The following is an 18,655-nucleotide window of genomic DNA, read 5'->3' as shown; positions in this document are numbered from 1 at the left end:
TCCACGTTGTATGACTCTATGACATACCTACAATAGTTTTTGGCCTTCTTTTGGTCTCCAGCAGTTCCTTGAGAGTTGGTTAGAGAGTGAGAGGGAGTAATCAGGACATTCCGTTCCACTGGAGACACAAGAACTGCAGACGTTGGAAACTTGAGAAAACTACAAAGCGCTGTTTTGTTTAATTTAGTTTGGTTTAGTTCAATTTTTTGTCATGTGAAACTGAAAAACAAACATTGTGCAGTGAATAGCTTTTTTGTTGCGTGCTATCAAGTCAGGTGAAAGGCTATACAGGATTATAATCAAGTCATCCACAGTGTACAGTTACAGGATAAAGGGAATAATATATAATGAATGAGAGGTCAGGGCCGCTCTCTAGTTGGTGAGAGGATGGTTTAGTTGTTTGATAACAGTTGGGAAGAAACTATCTATGAATCTGGAACTCTGAAGGCCAGGAAGCATTTGTGGAGGGAATGGACAGATGACGTTTGGGACAAGACTGACTCCAATTTCACAATGTAATGTCCACAGAATTAATTAGCGATTGCCTGTCACTTTGGAACAAAGGATATGTTGGAGACAAAGGATGGCCTATGGTAATGTGACACAACGAAAATTACCTTGTTGATTATTCATTGCAATTAATCCGTATCAAATGTGACCCTTTCAAAACAGGGAGAGATGACCCAGATAAGCACCCCCGAACTACAACAAAGTGAATTGAACAAGGGTCAGGGTTCAGTCTGAAGAAGGGCCTCGACCCGAAACGCCGGTTGTCCATTCTCTCCAGAGATGCTTCCTGGCCACCGAGTTTAGTTTAGTTTAGAGATACGGCAGGGAAACAGGCCCTTCGGCCCACCGAGACCACACCGACCAGCGATCCCTGCACATTAACATTATCCTACACACTCTAGGGACCATTTACAATTATGCCAAGCCAATTAACCTACAAACCTGTACGTCTTTAGAGTGTGTGAGGAAACCCCGGGGAAATCCCACGCAGGTCATGGGGAGAATGTACGAACTCCGTACAGACAGCACTCGTAGTCAGGATCGAACCTGGGTCTCTGGCAATGTAAGGCAGCAACTCTACCACAGCGCCCCGATGCCACCTCTCCAGTTCATCCAATGGATTGTTTCAATTCCTTTTAAGAACCCCGATTCTCTTCCTATCCACCTACACTAGGGGGAGTTTGCAGTAGTCCATTCACTTAACAATCACCACATACATGGGATGTGAGAACAAACTGGAGTGAAATCCACTGGGTACGGAGAGAATGTACAAACTGCACAGGAACAAGACCAGGGGTGGGAATCGAACCTGGGGTACTGGAGCAGTGAGTGAGGGCCGTACTACCTGGAGCACCGCTGTGCCACCCATTGATAGGCACATGCATCTGAATTCATTTCCAATCACTTGTTTAAGTGACACAAAGATGAAGTGTCAATACATGCAAAACACAAAGTGTAGGAGGAACTCAGTGGGTCAGGCAGCATCTGTGGGGGGAAATGGACGTTTCGGGTCTGAAGATGGTTGGTCCCTTCCCTCCACAGATGCTGCCTGACCCGCTGAGTTCCTCCAGCGCTTTGCTGTTTGCTCAAAACTCCAGCACCCGCAGGCGTCTAGTGTAACTTACAACATATGTTCCTGATTTCCAGGAAAGCTATTCTGTCCAAAGAATGTTGTAACGATATGGGAGCCACAGGCAGAAGTCAGCGTGGGGGAGGGATGGAGTTAAAGTGGTAGGCAACAGGGAGCTGAGTGCACTTTGGCACTGAATACAGATGCTCTGCAAAGCAGTTATAGAACATAGAGCAGCACAGCACAGGAACAGGCCCTTCGGCCCGCAATGTCTGTGCTGAACATGATGCCAAGGTAAACTAATCTCCTCCGCTCGCACATAATCCATATCCCTCCATTCCCTGCATATCAATATGCCCATCCAAAAAATTCTTAAACAGCACCATCGTATCTGCCTCCACCACCAGCCATGAATCCCAGTCTGCTGTGGTAGGCACGAGAAAGGAAACACAGGCAGATGTGACTAGTGTAGATGGGGCATGTTCGGCATGGGCAAGTTGGGCCGAAGGGCCTGTTTCCACATTGTACGACTTTATGACTCTATGAAAGACATTTCTAAATCTTTGCTGACCACAGGCGAGGCACCAGATCACTGGAGAGCAACAAATATTCAAGAAGCAGGGATAAACCAGCGAATTAAAGGCCAGTAAATTGAACATCAAGTGCACAGAACATCTTGAAAGCATTGATTAGGGCCAATCAAGGAGGCACGGTGGCGCAGTGGTAGAGGTTCTGCCTTACAGCACCAGAGACCTGGGTTCAATACTGACTACGGGTGCTGTCTATATGGAGTTTGTACATTCTTTCTGTGACCTTCGTGAACTCTGGTTTCCTCCCTCCCATATTCCAAAGACGTACAGGTTTGTAGGGTAATTAATTTGGTAAAATTGTACATTTTCCCTCGTGTGAAGGATAGTGTTATGCCCCTGTCCCACTTAGGACCCCGGAACGGAAACCTCTGGAGACTTTGCGCCCCACCCAAGGTTTCTGTGAGGTTCCCGAAGGTTTTTGTCAGTCTCCCTAATGGTCGAAAGTGGTTTCCGCTTCTTCTATGTTCTGGCGATTATTTCAAAAAATTCAAAGCCGGCCGCGACTAAATATAGGTTGCCGTTTTAAAAATCGGTAATTTTTTAGTCGAAGCCGGTTGCGATGCTAGTTGATGGTGGTTGCCGGAGGTTGCAGGTAGTGGAAGGTAAGACCTTTTTTTCACCCAGTTTTATTCCACCAGGGAGGTTTTACCTTTTAAAAATAAAAGGATTTTCTACAAAATTTGGATTCATTCAAAAGGCCTTAAGGCCACAGGTTCCCCACCCCTGGACTGGTCCAAAATTCAAGACCCAGGGAAATGAGGGCAATCTTGCAAATTGGATCTGAAACTGGCTTGTTGATAGGAGGCAGAGAATGGTACTCTAGTTTAGTTTAGTTCGGAGAAACATGCCCTTCGGCCAACCATCGATCCGCACACATTAATACTATCCCCCACACACTAGGTACATTTTTTACAATTTTACCAAGCCAATTAACCAACAAACCTGTACATCTTTGGAGTGTGTGAGGAAACCGGAGTTCCCGGGGAAAGCACTCACGCACGTCATGGGGAGAACGTACAAACTCCTTACGGATTGCACAAGTTGTCAGGATCGAACCTGGGTCTCTGGTGCTGTACTTTACCACTGCATCAACATTCCGCTCTGAAGTCAAAAGGTGTTTTTTTTGCAATTGGAAGCCTTTTGGCCAACTGTTGGTTAAATACATGAACAATTTGTTTGTCTCACTCTTCCTGGGAGTGCTGTTGATTTCCAAGAGCTACCCTGACTGGTGCCCCTTCACCACTCACGCAGATGGATGGGAATGCAGGAGGCGTGAAGAAGTCTGCAGACGACGTGGAAATGGCTGGTGTTGTGCCAAATCACAAAAATAGTCTACAAATGCAGAAAGATGTCGATCAATTGGTAAAGCAGGCAAATAAATGGCAGATGGAATTTAATGTTAGAAAAAAAAATCAGGTTACATTTTGGAAGGATGAATAAGATTGGGACAGACACAATTAATGGTAGGACCCGAGGATGCAGATGAAAAGTCCAAATATTCCTGAAGACAGCAACACAGGCTGTTCAGAGGGCGTTTTTTTCAGAGGGATATTTGTTTTCATTAGTTGGGGCATTTTTTTCAGAGGGATATTTGTTTTCATTAGTTGGGGCATGAAGTGTAGGAATAAGGTTATTGATGCAATTGCATGCTTTGTTTAGGGGCAGCCAGGGGGCGGGGCCCAGAATGTTTTTGAATGGAAGGGCCGCGCCCTCGCCTCTGATTGGTCGGGCGGGACAGAAATGGATACAAGGGAGGGGTGGATGTTGCAAATGTGTGTGTAACCATAATCTTTGGTAACCACTAGTGTGTGTGAGCATCGTCGCCTGTGAAGGCTGGGTCTGTACCCAGTCTGTGTATGTAACCAGTATGTGTGCCCAGTGTATGTAACAATCGCGTGTGAAAGCCGTGGCTGTAACCGGTCTCTGTTTAGCTCGCATGGAATCATCGCGTGTGAAAGCTCTGTAAATGGTGTGTGTAGCCGTTGTGAGTGTAACCCGTGTGTATATATAGTGTGAGTGTGTAGCCACTTTGTGTGTGTGTGTGTGTGTGTAGCCACTGCTTATGTAACCCGTCTGCGTGCACCAGCCTGTTTGTGAGTGCAGCTTCCGTTTGTGCATCAGTCTGTGTGTGTGTGTGTGTAGCCCCGTGTACCCACGCTCCGATGGCAGGCTGCGCTCTCCGCCAGCCGCTGCCTCTGCTCTTGCTGCCGGGCCGCTCCCTCATCTGCTGCGCCCGGCTCCGCTCCACCGCCGCCGCCCCCAAGCAGAAGGAAGAAGCGGCGGCGGCGGACAACGCCGAGGCCCGGGCTCGGGGCCAGGCTCAGCGCCGCTTGCGCGACGTCCCGCGGCCGCCACCGGCACCGGCCCGGATGCCGGACTTCAGCAACTCCCGAGAAGCGTATCGCAGCAAGACCAGCGCCCAGCTGCTCCGAAGCCTGCTCGTCTTTCGCCTCTGCTCCTACGACCTGCTGGTGGACAGGCACAAGGAGGTGGGTGGGTGGAGATGGGAAAGGAGGGAGATGGAGGGAGGTAATGTCGGTGGGGAGGGAGGGAAGTGATTGAAGAGGGAGCTATGTAGGGGGTTGGGGAGGGATGGGAGGTGGGGAGGGAGGGAAGGTGATTGAAGAGGGAGCTATGTAGGGGGTTGGGGAGGGATGGGAGGGAGGAGAGGAGGTTGTTGCCTCAACATGTGTGCGCTGGGCACAGAGACGTTGGGCCCCCCTGGCCTGAGCTCTATAATCTTTGGACTGGAATGTTGCTCCACTCTTCCAGGAAGCGCTCTTGATCAAAGAGCTCTTTGCTCATGATTTCCGAGAGAAGTACAGCCTCTCCCCGCCCATATCCCCTGCCGGGATGCCGCCTCTCCAGCACAGCGCCCCTCTCCTTGGACAAACTCCTCCCTCAGCTGATCCTGGGCGTCAGCGTCCTACCCATGTTCTCCAGAGATGCTGCCTGGATTACTTCAGCTTTTTGTGTCTAGCTTCGGTTTGAACCGACTGCTGCAGTTCCTTCCTACACATGAATGCTGGTCGGTTCTATTGCACTCTGGATGGAAATTTGCATTTTGCAATTTTTTTAACTTGGGTTTTCATGCAACGCCAAAATGGCAAGAATTGAAAGGAAAAAAGATAAAGGGGGAAATGGCATAGAAAGGGCAACAGTGAATCCATTCTTGCATGTCAAAGTGGACCCTGATCAGAAAATACACAGGACTCTGATCCCAGTGTAAGTGTATTTATGAAAGTATTATGCATATTAGCTGCAATTAAACCACACAACCATTTTTATTGTTTTCTCGCCTTGGTCTGATTGCATTGGAATGCACATTATTTAAAACAATCCCAAACTGAACAGAAAAATAGGAGCTGCAGATGCTATGATCCTGAGCAAAACACAAAAAGCTGGAGGAACTCAGCAGGTCAGGCAGCATCTGTGGGGGAATGGATAGGCAACTCTTGGGTCAGGGCCCTACTTTGTATTCTGAACATTGAAGTATGTCAAAAGAAGACAAAAATGCTGGAGAAACTCAGCGGGTGAGGCAGCATCTATGGAGTCTCGACCCGAAACGTCACCTATTCCTTCACTCCATAGATGCTGCCTCACCCGCTGAGTTTCTCCAGCATATTTGTCTACCTTCGATTATTCCGGCATTTGCAGTTGTTTCTTAAACATTGAAGTATGTCATTTTTTCCGGGACTGATACCATCTGCAGTTCCTTCCTACACATGAACGCTGGTCGGTTCTATTGCACTCTGGATGAGAATTTGCATTTACAATTTTTTAAATTTGGGTTTTCATGCAATGCCAAAATGGCAAGGATTGAAAGGAAAAAGATAAGGGGATTCATTAAAATCATGTGCAGAATACTTTCCCTAAGATCTGGTTGATTTTTAGCTTCCATTGAGGTGCAAATTTGAAAGATTTTAAATCCCTCATATAAATCCTACTTTTTTTTTCCCTCTGGAGCATAAAGTGTGATCACATTGGAGACTCTGAAGAAGGATCCCGACCCAAAATGTCACCTATCCATGTTCTCCAGGGATACTCTCACCTGCTGAATTACTCCAGCACTTTTTTTTTTTTTTTTTTGGCAACCAGCAACTGCAGTTCCTTGTATCCATATTGGAGTATTTGTTTGGGTTGTGTCGGGTGAATTCCTTCATCGTTCCACAATGTATTGGTTTATTGTTGCAGCTGATCAGTCTGAGTCGGGCCTTGCTGGGGAGATCGCTCTTCAGGAAGCTGATGAAGATGACCTTTTATGGACAGTTTGTGGCAGGGGAGGATCAAGACGACATCAAACCCTTGATTCGTGGCAATCGTGCATTTGGAGTGGGCTCCATCCTTGATTATAGTGTGGAGGATGACTTGACCCAAGAGGAAGCGGAGACGAAAGAAATGGAGTAAGTTGGGTTCACATTGCATTTGACCAGCTGGGGATAGGAAACATGCTTGAGGGCAGAAGGTGCGTGGTGTTTTGGGGATATTGCTTAACTTGTTACTCTGAATCCTGCTTCCCAATTGACCGCTCTCTTCAGGACAATGGAAATTTACAGCACACTGCCTGAAACAAATCTCTTTGCAGCTTTTAACTGAGTCAGTGGCACTCCCTCCAAAGTTGCTGTGAGATTTTGCTATCTTAGGACTCCGCATGCTCAATCTTTGTCTCCTTAGACTCCCCATGCTTGACGTTTCTCCTCTGACTTCACATACTTTTTCTTCTTCTTGGACTCTGCACACTCAGTTTTTCTCATCAAGTTTCACACGCTCGATCTCCATTCTGGCTCCACACGCTCGGTCGTCCTGATGAAATGAGTCCTGATGAAGGCACAGGCAGACATAGTGATTAGCCAGACTGCTACAGCACGTCACGCAGAAGCATTATTCCCTTCCATGTAATTGCTTTCCAGGAGCCACACATCTGAGACTGGAAATTACAGAGTCCATAGTTTCCACGTTCAGTCGTGAGTTTCTCAGTAGATTTGTCTTTGTATCTGTCTTTGTATCCTTCATTCCTCTTTTTTTTTTTTTTTTTTTTTTTTTTATCAAAAAATTAATTCAATTATTAAAAATAATATTTACATTACAATAAAACAAGCCAGAACCCACCACCATAATACAATACAAACATGTATCCATAATAAACTACTATACAACTATGATACAATCCTTATTGAGGATACATTCAACACCCTGCGGAGCCCAGCAGTCCCGGAACTCCCTCAGGGTGCCCGTAGACAGGGCGTATTCCCTTTCTAATCCCACCCGGGCACGGACATAACCCCGGAAAAGGGGCAGGCAGCTGGCTCGGGTAGAGCCCTCCACCGTCTGGCGCCGTGACTCGCGGATGGCCAGCTTGGCCAGGCCCAGGAGCAACCCAACCAGGACATCTTCAGCCCTACCCTCTCCCCTACGCACAGGATCCTTCATTCCTCTTGGGTGGAATGGGTGAAAACTTGATACTGTTTGTTAGGCATTGTGGCCTTACGCAGTGAGTATGACCTCCAATTAGTGCCCTTGAGGTGTGTTGCTGTATTTGATAGCCAATTTTGAAAGGAAAGTCACAGTGAAGGGTTGATTACGACAGCTGGCTCCTTTACGACTGGTTTCAAAATAGAAGCAAAACTCTGCGTACGAGTCTTATGTTCTGGTGTGTGTTACATTTGTGCAAAGTGAATCTCCACCTGCAGTTCGTCTGCCGTCTGATTCTTCTTCTTGCATATGGCGTGCACAGCCTAAAGTTGTAGGTCAACTTGTTCTAATTGATCTTTTTGTTTGTGCACGTCGGGTTGATTGCATTAGTCGAAACAGGGTGGAGCACGTGAAGGTTGCCATCTCCCACCCCGCCGTCTGATTGATCAGTGGTTAAACTGTGCAGATAAGGGCACACAGGCAACTGCAGATGCTGGAATCTTGTGTCGAACACACAATGCGTGAATATCTGAACTGGTCAAGCAGCATCTCTGGAGGACATGGATAGGCGACCTTTTGGGTCGGGACTTTTCTTCAGACTGTGTGTAGTTGGGTTGCACCTTTAGCCATTTTGAATGGCTGCTTTTATGGGAATTTATCCCACAAAGTCTTTGTTCCGTTTTCATTTAAATCGAGTTAATCCTCGATTACAGTAATATGGTGTATTTCATCAAGCCTCTGGCTGCCTACAAACAGCTGTGTTTTCCTCGTTCAAGAATGTGCAACGTAACAATTAAGGATGTGAACAGATTTTGTGTGATGTCTATCTGAATGGCCTCCTCCTGCACCTATTTTCTATGTTTCTATGATGGTGTGAATCATGTAAATGTTTATTTGAATCTCAAACAGAGCTGAAGTGAAAACAGGTTATTGAGGCCTTAATGGGAAAATGCAGTCACTTTCTAACTGGTTCCTATCTTTCCCAGACCATCTCATTTGGAAATGGAAAACAGTTCAGACCTCGACAGAGTAAAGTAATGCTCGTCTGGTCCAGCTATCTTTCTGAAATTGTGCACCTTCACAGCAGCAGGTGGCAAGGACAAGGAGAAGGGATTCTTTTGGAAAGAAGTTAAATAAAATCACAAGCAATCGGGAAAGGGGGGAAAAGGTTGATGCACAAGGGTAGGAACAGAAGGCATGGCTGAATTACCTGGATGAGATAACCACTAGGAAAGGCATACTTTCCAGCAATCCAGCGTTGAAAGGCATATGGATATGGAGGGATATGGATCACGTGCAGGCAGATGAGATCAGTTGATCTTGGCAGCATCTTCAGTACAGACATTGTGGGCCGAAGGGCCTGTTCCTGTGCTGCACTGTTTTATATTCTCTGATACGACTTCCAATGTTGGCTCTGCGCATCCAGCATCCAATATGGAAAGTCCTAATCCCACTAGCGCCTCCAGGCACCGTGAGCTTTAGTTGTGGTAATTATGTGATATTGATTCTGGTTTTTACGCTCTCAACAGTAATGTTCTTGCAGGACAATCTGCTCGAGGGTGAGTACAAACCCAGTCCCATCTGTACGCCGACCAGCTTGATAAACCTTTGGGAAATCTTTGCTCGTTTTTCAACTGCATTCGCAGTAGCAGCAGGGTTACGTCTTGCTGCTCTGGACAGTGTGAACCTCTCACACTTTGTTCCTTGCCTTGGTTCACTGCATCTCGACCGACTCCTCTGCGCTGCCTGCTGCAAATTCTGCCTGGTTTCCAACGCATCCTTACACCACCTGTGTGTCTCTGCTTGTGCCTTTGTTATTCTGCTAAACACAACCTCATTGAAAAGAAGTGTCAACCTCATCTAGTGCGCTTGCTACTCCTTTTGGATCCTTTCTTGCAACAGTTTCTGGGACAGTAACTGGTTCTGATTACCACGGGAAAGCTACAGTTGGAAGGAACTGTGAAACCAATTTCTTGATCTTTTGTTTTTGATGCAATTTTTCTTTTCATTCTGATTTTTAGCAATCAAGAACGTAAGAAGTAGGAGTGGGTCTCACAACCCCTGTGATGCTACATAATTCAGTACAATAATGGCTGATTCTATGCCTCGTGCCTATCTCTTTTTGATTCTTAAAAATGTGTTGATTTCACATTGAATTATGGCCAACTGAGTATCTCCAGCCTTCTGAGATAACAGTCGTAAACCTTTATAATTCTCTCCGTGAAGTCATTTATCCGTCTCTGAGTCTTGAAGGGTGGATCCCATTTCATGAGATAATGTCCCTTGATTTTAGTTCGTCTCTTTGGAGGAAACAGCTTCTCCCAGCCGAGTGTCACATCCCCTCTCAAGCGTGTGTCTTGGATAAAGAGCTTCACTGACACCCATTTGTCTCCCTTTAATCTTTAGCCTTTGTTGCTTCCTCCACCCATCTGCCAATCTCCTCCCCACCAGTATCCACCTATCACTTGCCAAGTTGTGTTCCGACCCCACTTCTCTTGTGCAGCTTTCACCCCCCGAAGTGTAATCAGTCTGAAGAAGTGTCCCGACCTAAAACATCGCATATCCATTCTTTCCACGGATGACGTCTGACCTGCCAGGTTGCTCCATCACTTTGAGTTTTACACATGATCCCAGCATCTTGGTTTAGATTAGTTTATTATTGTCAAGTGTACCGAGGTGCGGCGAAAAGTGATACAAGGAAGCCTCAAAGATGGAGGATGGGGTTGGAGTCGTACAGCATGGAAACCGGCCCTTCGGCCCAACTTGTCGACGCAGACCAAGGTGCCCCATCTATACTAGTCCCACCTGTCCGCATTTGGTCCATATCTCTCTAAACTTTTCCTGTCCATGCATCTGTTTAAATGTTGTTATTGCACATGCCTTAACTATCTCCTCTGGCAGCTTGTTCCATATACACACCTCCCTCTGTGTGGAAAAAGCTGCCCCTCGGGTTCCTATTAAATCTTTCCCCTCTCACCTTAAACCTCTGTCCTCTGGTTCTTGATTCCCCTGCTCTGGGTTTAAAAAAAAATCTATGTGCATTTACTCTATCTATTCTCCTCATGATTTTATACAGCTCTTACATATCACACCTCATCTTCCTGCGCTCCAAAGAATAAAGTCCAAGCCTGCCCAACCCCTCCCTGCAGCTCAAGCCCTTGAGTCAAGGTATGTTCTGTACAGCTCTATGACTCAATTAGAGCATGTTGATATGCAAATCCACAATGCAGCCTTTCAATGGTTGACGTCTCTGTTCTCAAACACGCTGGCCCTGAATAACACTGGGAGGTAGACTCGCAATACATCGCAGGTCAGCTGCCTCTTTAATGCTGAAACTCCCTCTGATTATTTGCTGGTGACGTTCTATTTCAGTTCTAACGGACCTACGCCTTAGCATAGACTGAAGGGGGCTGATAATAAACTGGATTGTCGACCATGTAATGCAAGGAACTGCAGATGCTGGAATCTTGGGCAAAGCCCAAAGTGCTGGAGGAACCCGGCGGGTCAGGCAGCATTCGTGGAGGGAATGTAGAGGCAGTGTTTCAAGTCGGGACCCTTCTTCACTGACCAGAAACGTCATCTATCTATTCTATCCACAGATGCAGCCTGATCCACGGAACTTGCTTGTTGAGCCTGCTGCGTATTGAGAGTCATTTCTGGGGTTGGGGATTGATGGTGAATTGACCAGTTGGACGATGGCGTTAATGAGTTCTGCAGCAGGCTGCTGGCCATGAAAGTGTTTTTAATCTTGGATCTTAGACCTGTTAGATAGGGGCAGCAGGGTGGCGCGGCGATAGGGCTGCTGCCTTGCCGCACCAGAGACCCGGGTTCAATCCTGACCTAAGGTGGTGTCTCTACAGAGTTTGCACGTTCTCCCTGTGACCACTAATTGCATGATAGATAAAATCAGAAAGTCCTAGAGGAACTCAGTGGGTCCGGCAGCATCTGTGGAAAGAATGGAAAGAAGGCGTTTCAGGTCAGAGTGAAGAATGGTCCTGACTTGAAACTCCGCCTGTTCATTCCATCCACAGATGCTGTCTGACCCGCTGAGTTCCTCCAGCACTTTGTGCTTTGCTCAAGATTCTAGCATTTACAGTTCCTTGTGTTACATGGTTGGTAATGTGGTTTATTTTGACATAGTCAAAATTTTGTGGCACGGTGGTGCAGCAATAGAGATCCTGCCTTACAGCATTAATGATCCAGGTTCGATCCAGTGCTCGTGTGCTATCTGTGCGGGGTTTGCACTCCCAGTGATGGCATGGGTTTTCTCCAGGTGCTCCAGTTTCCTCCCATATTGCAAAGACGTGCAGGTTTGTAGGTTAGCTGGCTTGTCTGTTTTTGTTTGAAATAATGCACTGAGTGTGTAGGATGCAAAACTGGGATAACATAGAACTAGTGTAAGAAGGAACTGCAGATGCTGGGTGATAGCGAAGATAGTTATAAAGTGCTAGGGTAACTCAGCGGGTCAGGCAACATCTTTGGAGACAAGGAATACAACAAGTGCACAGATGATCGGTGGTCGGCGTGGACTCAGTGGGCCGAACGGCCTGTTTTCATGCTGTATCTCTGAACTAAAACTAATCTGTGTGCTGTTGCAGTTTGGGGACCTCTGGGTTCTGATGGCCATGGAGAATTGCAGATTGAATTGGGTTGCCAGAGGGCTTGGGCAACAGGTTGTTGGAAGTTTTGGCTGGATGGGGTGCCATGTGTAGTAATAGAGCTGCCAGCAAACGTGATGGTTTACAGTAACTGACCTTCATTGCAGATTGTTTAACTGCGAGCAAACTTTTGGCTGTCACTTGTGATACAGGTTTCAAAATTTACTTCCCTTCGAACGTTGATTTTGTTTGTTGTGATATTTGCATCGCCATTTAACTCCAAATATGAATCTTTCATATTTTCTGGTTGCACGAAGCTCTGCTTTGATGAGTTTAATGGAAAATCTCGAGTTTAGTTTAGAGATGCAACTTTGAAACAGACCCTTTGGCCCGCCAAGTCCTTGCCAATCATGATCACCTGTTCACACAGGTTCTCTGTAATCCCACATTCTCATCAACCTGAACTAAATCCTAAATGAAAAATAAAGACCAGATGAAGCCCATTCATGTTATTTGGTCTCAACTCTTGCAAAGTATTTTAATGTTCCACCAAGCATTGAGCACCTCATGTTCTTTAGATTAGATTTAGAATTAGATCCTTTATTTGTCATTCAGACCTTACGGTCTGAACGAAATGTCGTTACCTGTAGCCATACATAGAATAATACAATAATAGACAACAGAACAGACAGTAAACACAAATTAACATCCACCACAGTGAGTCCACCAAGCACCTCCTCACTGTGATGGAGGCAAAAATCTTAGGGCTGCAGTCTCTTCCCTCCTCTTCTCCCTCTGCGCTGAGGTGACACCCCACCGGGCGATGGTAAAATCAGTCCCGCGGCTCACCGAGCTCCACGAACGGGCCGGTTCAAACACCGCGGCCCGGGGTGGTCGAAGCTGCCGCCCTCCAGTCCAGCGGACACAGCTGCTGACGACGTTGTCCACTGGCCCGCGGCCGAACCCCGGACTCAGGCCGCCGCCTCAGCCACCGGAGCACCGTTCCAGCCCCGAGCCGGGTCACCCTCACGTGAGCGTCTCAGCCCCGCGCCAGGCCGCCCCCACGGGAGCGCCGTTACCCTCGAGCTGGGCTCCAATACTTATCTCCAATACTTAAAATATTTGATGATCCCAAATGTCTTCCACTCAGTAAAAAAAAAATGTTTTTTTTAAATTGAGATACAGCATAGAAACAGGTATTTATTCCTTCTCTCTATAGATGCTGCCTCACCCACTGAGTTTTTCCAGCATTTTTTGTCTACCTGTCCACACTAGTTCTGTTATCCCTCTTTCTCATCCACTTCCTACACACTAGAGGCAATTTTACAGAGGCCAATTAACCTGCCACATCTTTGGCATGTGGGAGGAAACCGGAGTAACCGGAGGAATCCCACGTGGTCACAGGGAGAACGTGCAAACTCCACACTGACTGCACCCGAGCTCAGGATCAAACCTGGGTCTCTGGCGCCATGAGTCAGCAGCACTACCTGCTGCGCCTCTGTGCCGCCAATGGTTCTCCCAGCACTCGGCAACACCGTACCATCTCACCCTAGCCTATTGTATTTAAATGGGACAACCCTGTTATTATACCAAAGGCACTAATTTTGCTTTCACCAACTCTTCGGAGAGCATTTAACCATTCATTCCCTGATGACTAAGGGGCAAGTATTCATTCAGCACTTTACTGTTTGTCTCTTGCCCTGAGGGTTTGAAGGTGCTCGGTATCTTTTGAATCCTGCAATAACTCTTTTCCATTTGTAAATAATGTTTTTACATGGAGAAAGCAGTCTACCAGAAGTATGAAAATGACGGAAAGGATTCCCTGTGAAAATACCATGTTATTTGCATTGATAAGCTTGCAGAAACAAAACTCTTTTTTTCCCTAGAGGTAAAGTTACAAAATGTTGATGTACTGAGGAATCTGGTCAAGCTGGTTCAAGGAGCACAAGGAACAACAAGCATTTAGCAAAGCAAATGACGCGTTGATCATTGTCTTAGAGTGTAAGACTGAAGAAAGCTTGCTGCCAAAGATCATAGTCTGCTCTATGATCTTTGCTTGCTGCACTTGGACAGAGCTCTGGCAAGCACAGACCTTGGCACTTTTGTGCAGATCTTGGCATTTTTGTTGATGCTGCCATCAAGTGTGTGTCAAACTCTGATGGTTAGATTTAAGACGTGAAGGCAATTTGAGGATGTGGAAGTCAGTTGGGGGAAAGTGGACAGAGGACTTGATCTTATAGTGTGGCAGAGCTGATGAGGCGTGTAGCTGACTCTGCTAATTCGTTGTGTTCATAGGGTTACTTAATACTGGCAGGTGAAGCTGAGACTATGCTCTCTTCACCCATATAAACTCAGTGTTATTTTTGGAAACAAAAAGGTGCCGTTAGGCATATCCTTCCTTTCTCGATGTCTCGGGTGGATTGTCCATCCAATAAGCTGCTTAAGAGTATGGCTGCCTAATTTAGTTAACTAGTTTTAGTTTTTTAAACTTGACTAACCTTTTTGTAATTAAAAATGAATGATTTTAAATTCAAAGAAGGTGAAAATATAGTTCTTACTTTTTTGGACATGCTGATATGCTTCCGGAACTGTCACATACATCCCACTGTATTAACTTACTGACTTTGGAGCTAATCTCTTACTCCTTATTTTGCAAATTAGAGCCATCTATTAAACTAGTTTACCAGTTCTTGGAGCTGAATGTACACCAGTCGTCACGTGCACAAGATGTCAAATATCACACCCTTATTGAGAATCTTATCTGAAAGGCAAGGCCCCAAGTATGGGGCATTAATACTTTTGTCTAAAGCAACAGTTTAGTTTGGAGACACGGCATTGAAACAGGCCATTCGGCCCACCAAGTCCAAACCGACCATCGACCTAATTCTATTTCACACTATCGTACGCACTAGGGACAATTTACTGAAGCCAATTAACCTACAAACCCGCATGTCTTTGGGATGTGGGAGGAAACCCCAGAGAAAACCGACACGGACACGGGGAGAATGTGCAAACTCCACACAGCCAGCGGCCCTAGTCAGGATCAGATCTGGGCCTCTGGTGCTGTGAGGCAGCAACTCTACCGCTGCACCACTGTGCCGTCCTCTGTTCCTGTAGATGGTGTTTCGGGTCAGAGTGAAGAAGGGCCCCGACTTGAAATGCCGCCTGTCCATTCCCTCCATAGATGCTGCCTGACTCATTGAGTTCCTCCAGCACTTTGCGCTTTGCTCAAGATACCAGCATCTGCAGTTCCTTGTGTTACATGGTCGATAATCCAGTTTATTTTGACACCGTCACTTTAAAGCCGAGTCTGAACATGTATCTAAAGGCGGAATGTAACCAAGCAAACACGTGACATCTGAAATTTGATTAATGCTTTGTGAGTCAAAGAATTTATTACGATTAGAGAGATTTTCACGGACATTTTGCAATCAAATTTTTAACTATTTCATAGCATGTGTTTTTTATGACTGGTGGGTGAAATGTTTTCCATGCAAAGTTCCTCCTGATGTTTGATTTTGAATGAAGTGCATTACATGGGTGTTAAACCTGGCGTCTTACAATAACCTGAGACACCAAACAGTTGGAAAAATTCCACAGGAAATCCAGCACATACAGGCAACCTAGGAGAATCTGAGTTACGTTTGTACCATTCAAGCAATATTAATTTGGTGGCGTAGATGGTGCTAACAGTCTCTACATACACTGTGGCCGCAGCCTCACAGTCGATAAGGATGGCAAATTGTCCGGGGTTAACATCCATTCTCAAACTGTAGCAGATCCCGAGGCACATTCCCCATTCCCTTTTCAGGGAGGTATTCTACCAGGAGTAAGTATGGAATGTGTCCTTGCGCCTGCTGGCACTCCAGGCCAGTCCCGTGTGCTGTCTTGTGACTTGAAATCTGAGTTACATAAGAGAGGTCATGGATCATTGGAACAGATGAAGTGCTGTTCCAGCACTCCAGCCTCCCTGTAAAGACGGGGCAGCCGATAATGCTGTTGACACAGCCCTGCTGTGGTCTTGCATGGCAGAAAATATGACACAGTTTGACAATGACTTAATTGCCTACTATCATACCTGAAATGTACCAAGATCAAGGAGAGCTGGTTGTTGCAGGCCCTACTGGCAGAGAATATTTTAAATAATTCCAATAGTATTGTTCATCTGCAATAATAATTCCTGCCTTTGCTGAATCCATTAAAAAAAAACCCACAGTGTGGGTTAGGCAGCATCTCTGGCGAACATGGTTAGGTGAATTTTCAGGACCCTTATTCAGACTGTTTTCTAGTAGGTGCGGGGGGAGAAAGCTGGAAGTGAGCAGCGCAGGATAAAGCCTGACACCCAATAGGTTGATAGAGATGAGGAGTGTGTGCACAATGGTGCACAGATAGAGCTGCTGCCTTACAGCGCCAGGGACCCGGGTTCGAACCTGACTGTGGGTGCTATCTGTACGGAGTTTGCACGTTCTCCCTGTGGCCGTATGAATTTTCTCTAGGTGCTCCGGTTTCCTCCCACATTCCAAAGACATGCAGGTTTGTAGGCTAATTGGCTTCAGGGAAAATTATCCCTCGTGTGTAGGATAGAACTAATGTGGGGGAGGGGGGGATCTCTGGACAGCACGGATTCGGTGGGCCGAAGGGCCTGTTCCTAAACTGTATCTGTAAACTGAAAAGGAGGGTTTTTTGATAGGCAGATGGCTGGACAAAGTCCAGAGATGAAAAGACAGATGTAATGAGACAAAAGGATCGAGGAGTTGTGAATTGTGAAGCTAGAGGAGGGAATGGAGTTGGAAGGGGTGGGGGAGGGGGGAAATGGATGTGAGTCCAGGTGGGGCACCAGAGGGGGTGATGAAGGGCGGGGGGAAAGAAGGATGTTATACAGGGAAGGAAGGAGAGAGGGAAGGTTATGTAGTTACCTAAAATTGAAGAATTCAACGTCTCCAAAGGTGTTGCCTGAGCCGCTGAGTTACTCCAGCACCTTGTGTTGTTTGTTTGTAAACCAGCGCCTGCAATTCCTTGTCTCCATTACCCATCATTTGAACATCTCACTGAAAGCCAAAAGCCCTCGGTAACCAGGCAGAGCAAAACTGCGGCTGCTGGTTTGATTGCTCACCCTTTCCTGCCCACCATGCGATTGTAAAACGTACCCACCATGCAGTGTCCAGCTCCTTTCCCCTTCTCTCTTCTCCACTCCTACACTTATCCCTGTTTCTTCTGGGCTTCCAGTGTGCCTCTGGTGTTCTCTTTATTGCTAATTCTATTTATTTTTAATTTAATTTTAGATCTTGTGAGTCTCTTGGCTTAAAAGATGGAGAAGGTAAGTCTCATGATTTGATACACCTCTGCTGTATGATCACCCCTCAGCCTCCTGCGCTTCAAGGAATAAAAAGGCCTGCCCTGCCCGACCTCTCCCTTTAGCTCAGGGCCTTGAGTCCTGGCAACACCCTCGTAAATATTTAAGAAGGAACTGCAGATGCTGGAAAATCGAAGGTACACAAAAATGCTGGGGAAACTCAGCGAGTGCAGCAGCATCTATGGAGCGAAGGAAATAGGCAACGTTTCGGGCCGAGTTTCGGCCCGAAACGTTGCCTATTTCCTTCGCTCCATAGATGCTGCTGCACCCGCTGAGTTTCCCCAGCATTTTTGTGTATCCTCGTAAATATCTTTTCCGCACTCTGCTGCGATTAATACAGGTTTGTGTACCTGTTATGTCAAACCGCCTGCAACAGTTAAGGTTCATGCATGTTGTACCTGTGATTTATGGCTCTAACAGGTAATATGACTCGCTCTGAGAGAAGTGAGTCATACTGAAGTGAGTTCAATGTGAGAGAAAAAAACAATTAACCTGAAGCTGTTACTTAACTGGACGCTAAGATGCATAAAGTAGAAGACCTTACTTAACCCATTGAAAACACTGGCTTGGTCCAAAATGAGCGAGTCAGACCACACTTTTGGAAGGGTATGAAGATTTTTTTTAGAGTAATTATGATAGATCACACCCAGGCCACTCCCTCTTCTCCTCTCTCCCATTGGGCAAAAGGTGTGAAACTGCACACCTCCAGATCAGGAACAGTTTCTTCCCAGCTGTTATCAGGCAACTGAATCATCCTACCACAACCAGAAGGCAGTGCTGAACTACTATCTACCTCATTGGTGACCCTTGGACTATCTTTAATCGGACTTTACTGGCTTTACCTCGCACTAAACGTTATTCCCTTTTTCTGTATTTATACATTGTAAATGGCTCGATTGGAATCATGTATTGTCTTTCCACTCGCGCAACAAGGATTTTTCGCTGTATCTCGGTACACGTGACAATAAACTGAACTGATATGAGCTTTTCCCGACTGCCTCCTGGTTGAGGGATTCCGGTTATGCAGCATGAAACTGTTGTAGCCCTCAGGGCCAAGAGGGTGGCGCAGTGGAGCAGCGGTAGAGCTACTGCCTTACTGTGCCAGAGGCCCAGGTTCGATAAT

At 46.4% G+C, this 18,655-nt stretch overlaps 1 protein-coding gene across 2 annotated transcripts in view; it reads left to right on the top strand.

Annotated features, from left to right (window-relative positions):
- Positions 1 to 4,214: 4,214 nt before the first annotated feature.
- The window catches only part of LOC116987377 (proline dehydrogenase 1, mitochondrial-like), a 34,181-nt gene continuing 19,740 nt past the window's right edge, over positions 4,215 to 18,655 (top strand). Inside the window, exons 1-4 of one of the 2 annotated variants that reach the window (XM_033043369.1) lie at positions 4,215 to 4,658; positions 6,364 to 6,572; positions 9,111 to 9,140; positions 17,462 to 17,496. In XM_033043369.1, the coding sequence (XP_032899260.1) occupies positions 4,332 to 4,658; positions 6,364 to 6,572; positions 9,111 to 9,140; positions 17,462 to 17,496 (601 nt within the window). In that variant the 5' untranslated portion in view covers positions 4,215 to 4,331. The remainder of the gene's footprint in view (positions 4,659 to 6,363; positions 6,573 to 9,110; positions 9,141 to 17,461; positions 17,497 to 18,655) is intronic. The other variant, XM_033043370.1, reaches the window with a different exon arrangement.

This window comes from Amblyraja radiata, chromosome 25, assembly GCF_010909765.2.
Source record: "Amblyraja radiata isolate CabotCenter1 chromosome 25, sAmbRad1.1.pri, whole genome shotgun sequence".
Classification (NCBI taxonomy): Eukaryota; Metazoa; Chordata; class Chondrichthyes; order Rajiformes; family Rajidae; genus Amblyraja; species Amblyraja radiata.
Note: the sequence above shows the minus strand (reverse complement) of the source record. Positions and strands in the feature narration are given on the sequence as shown.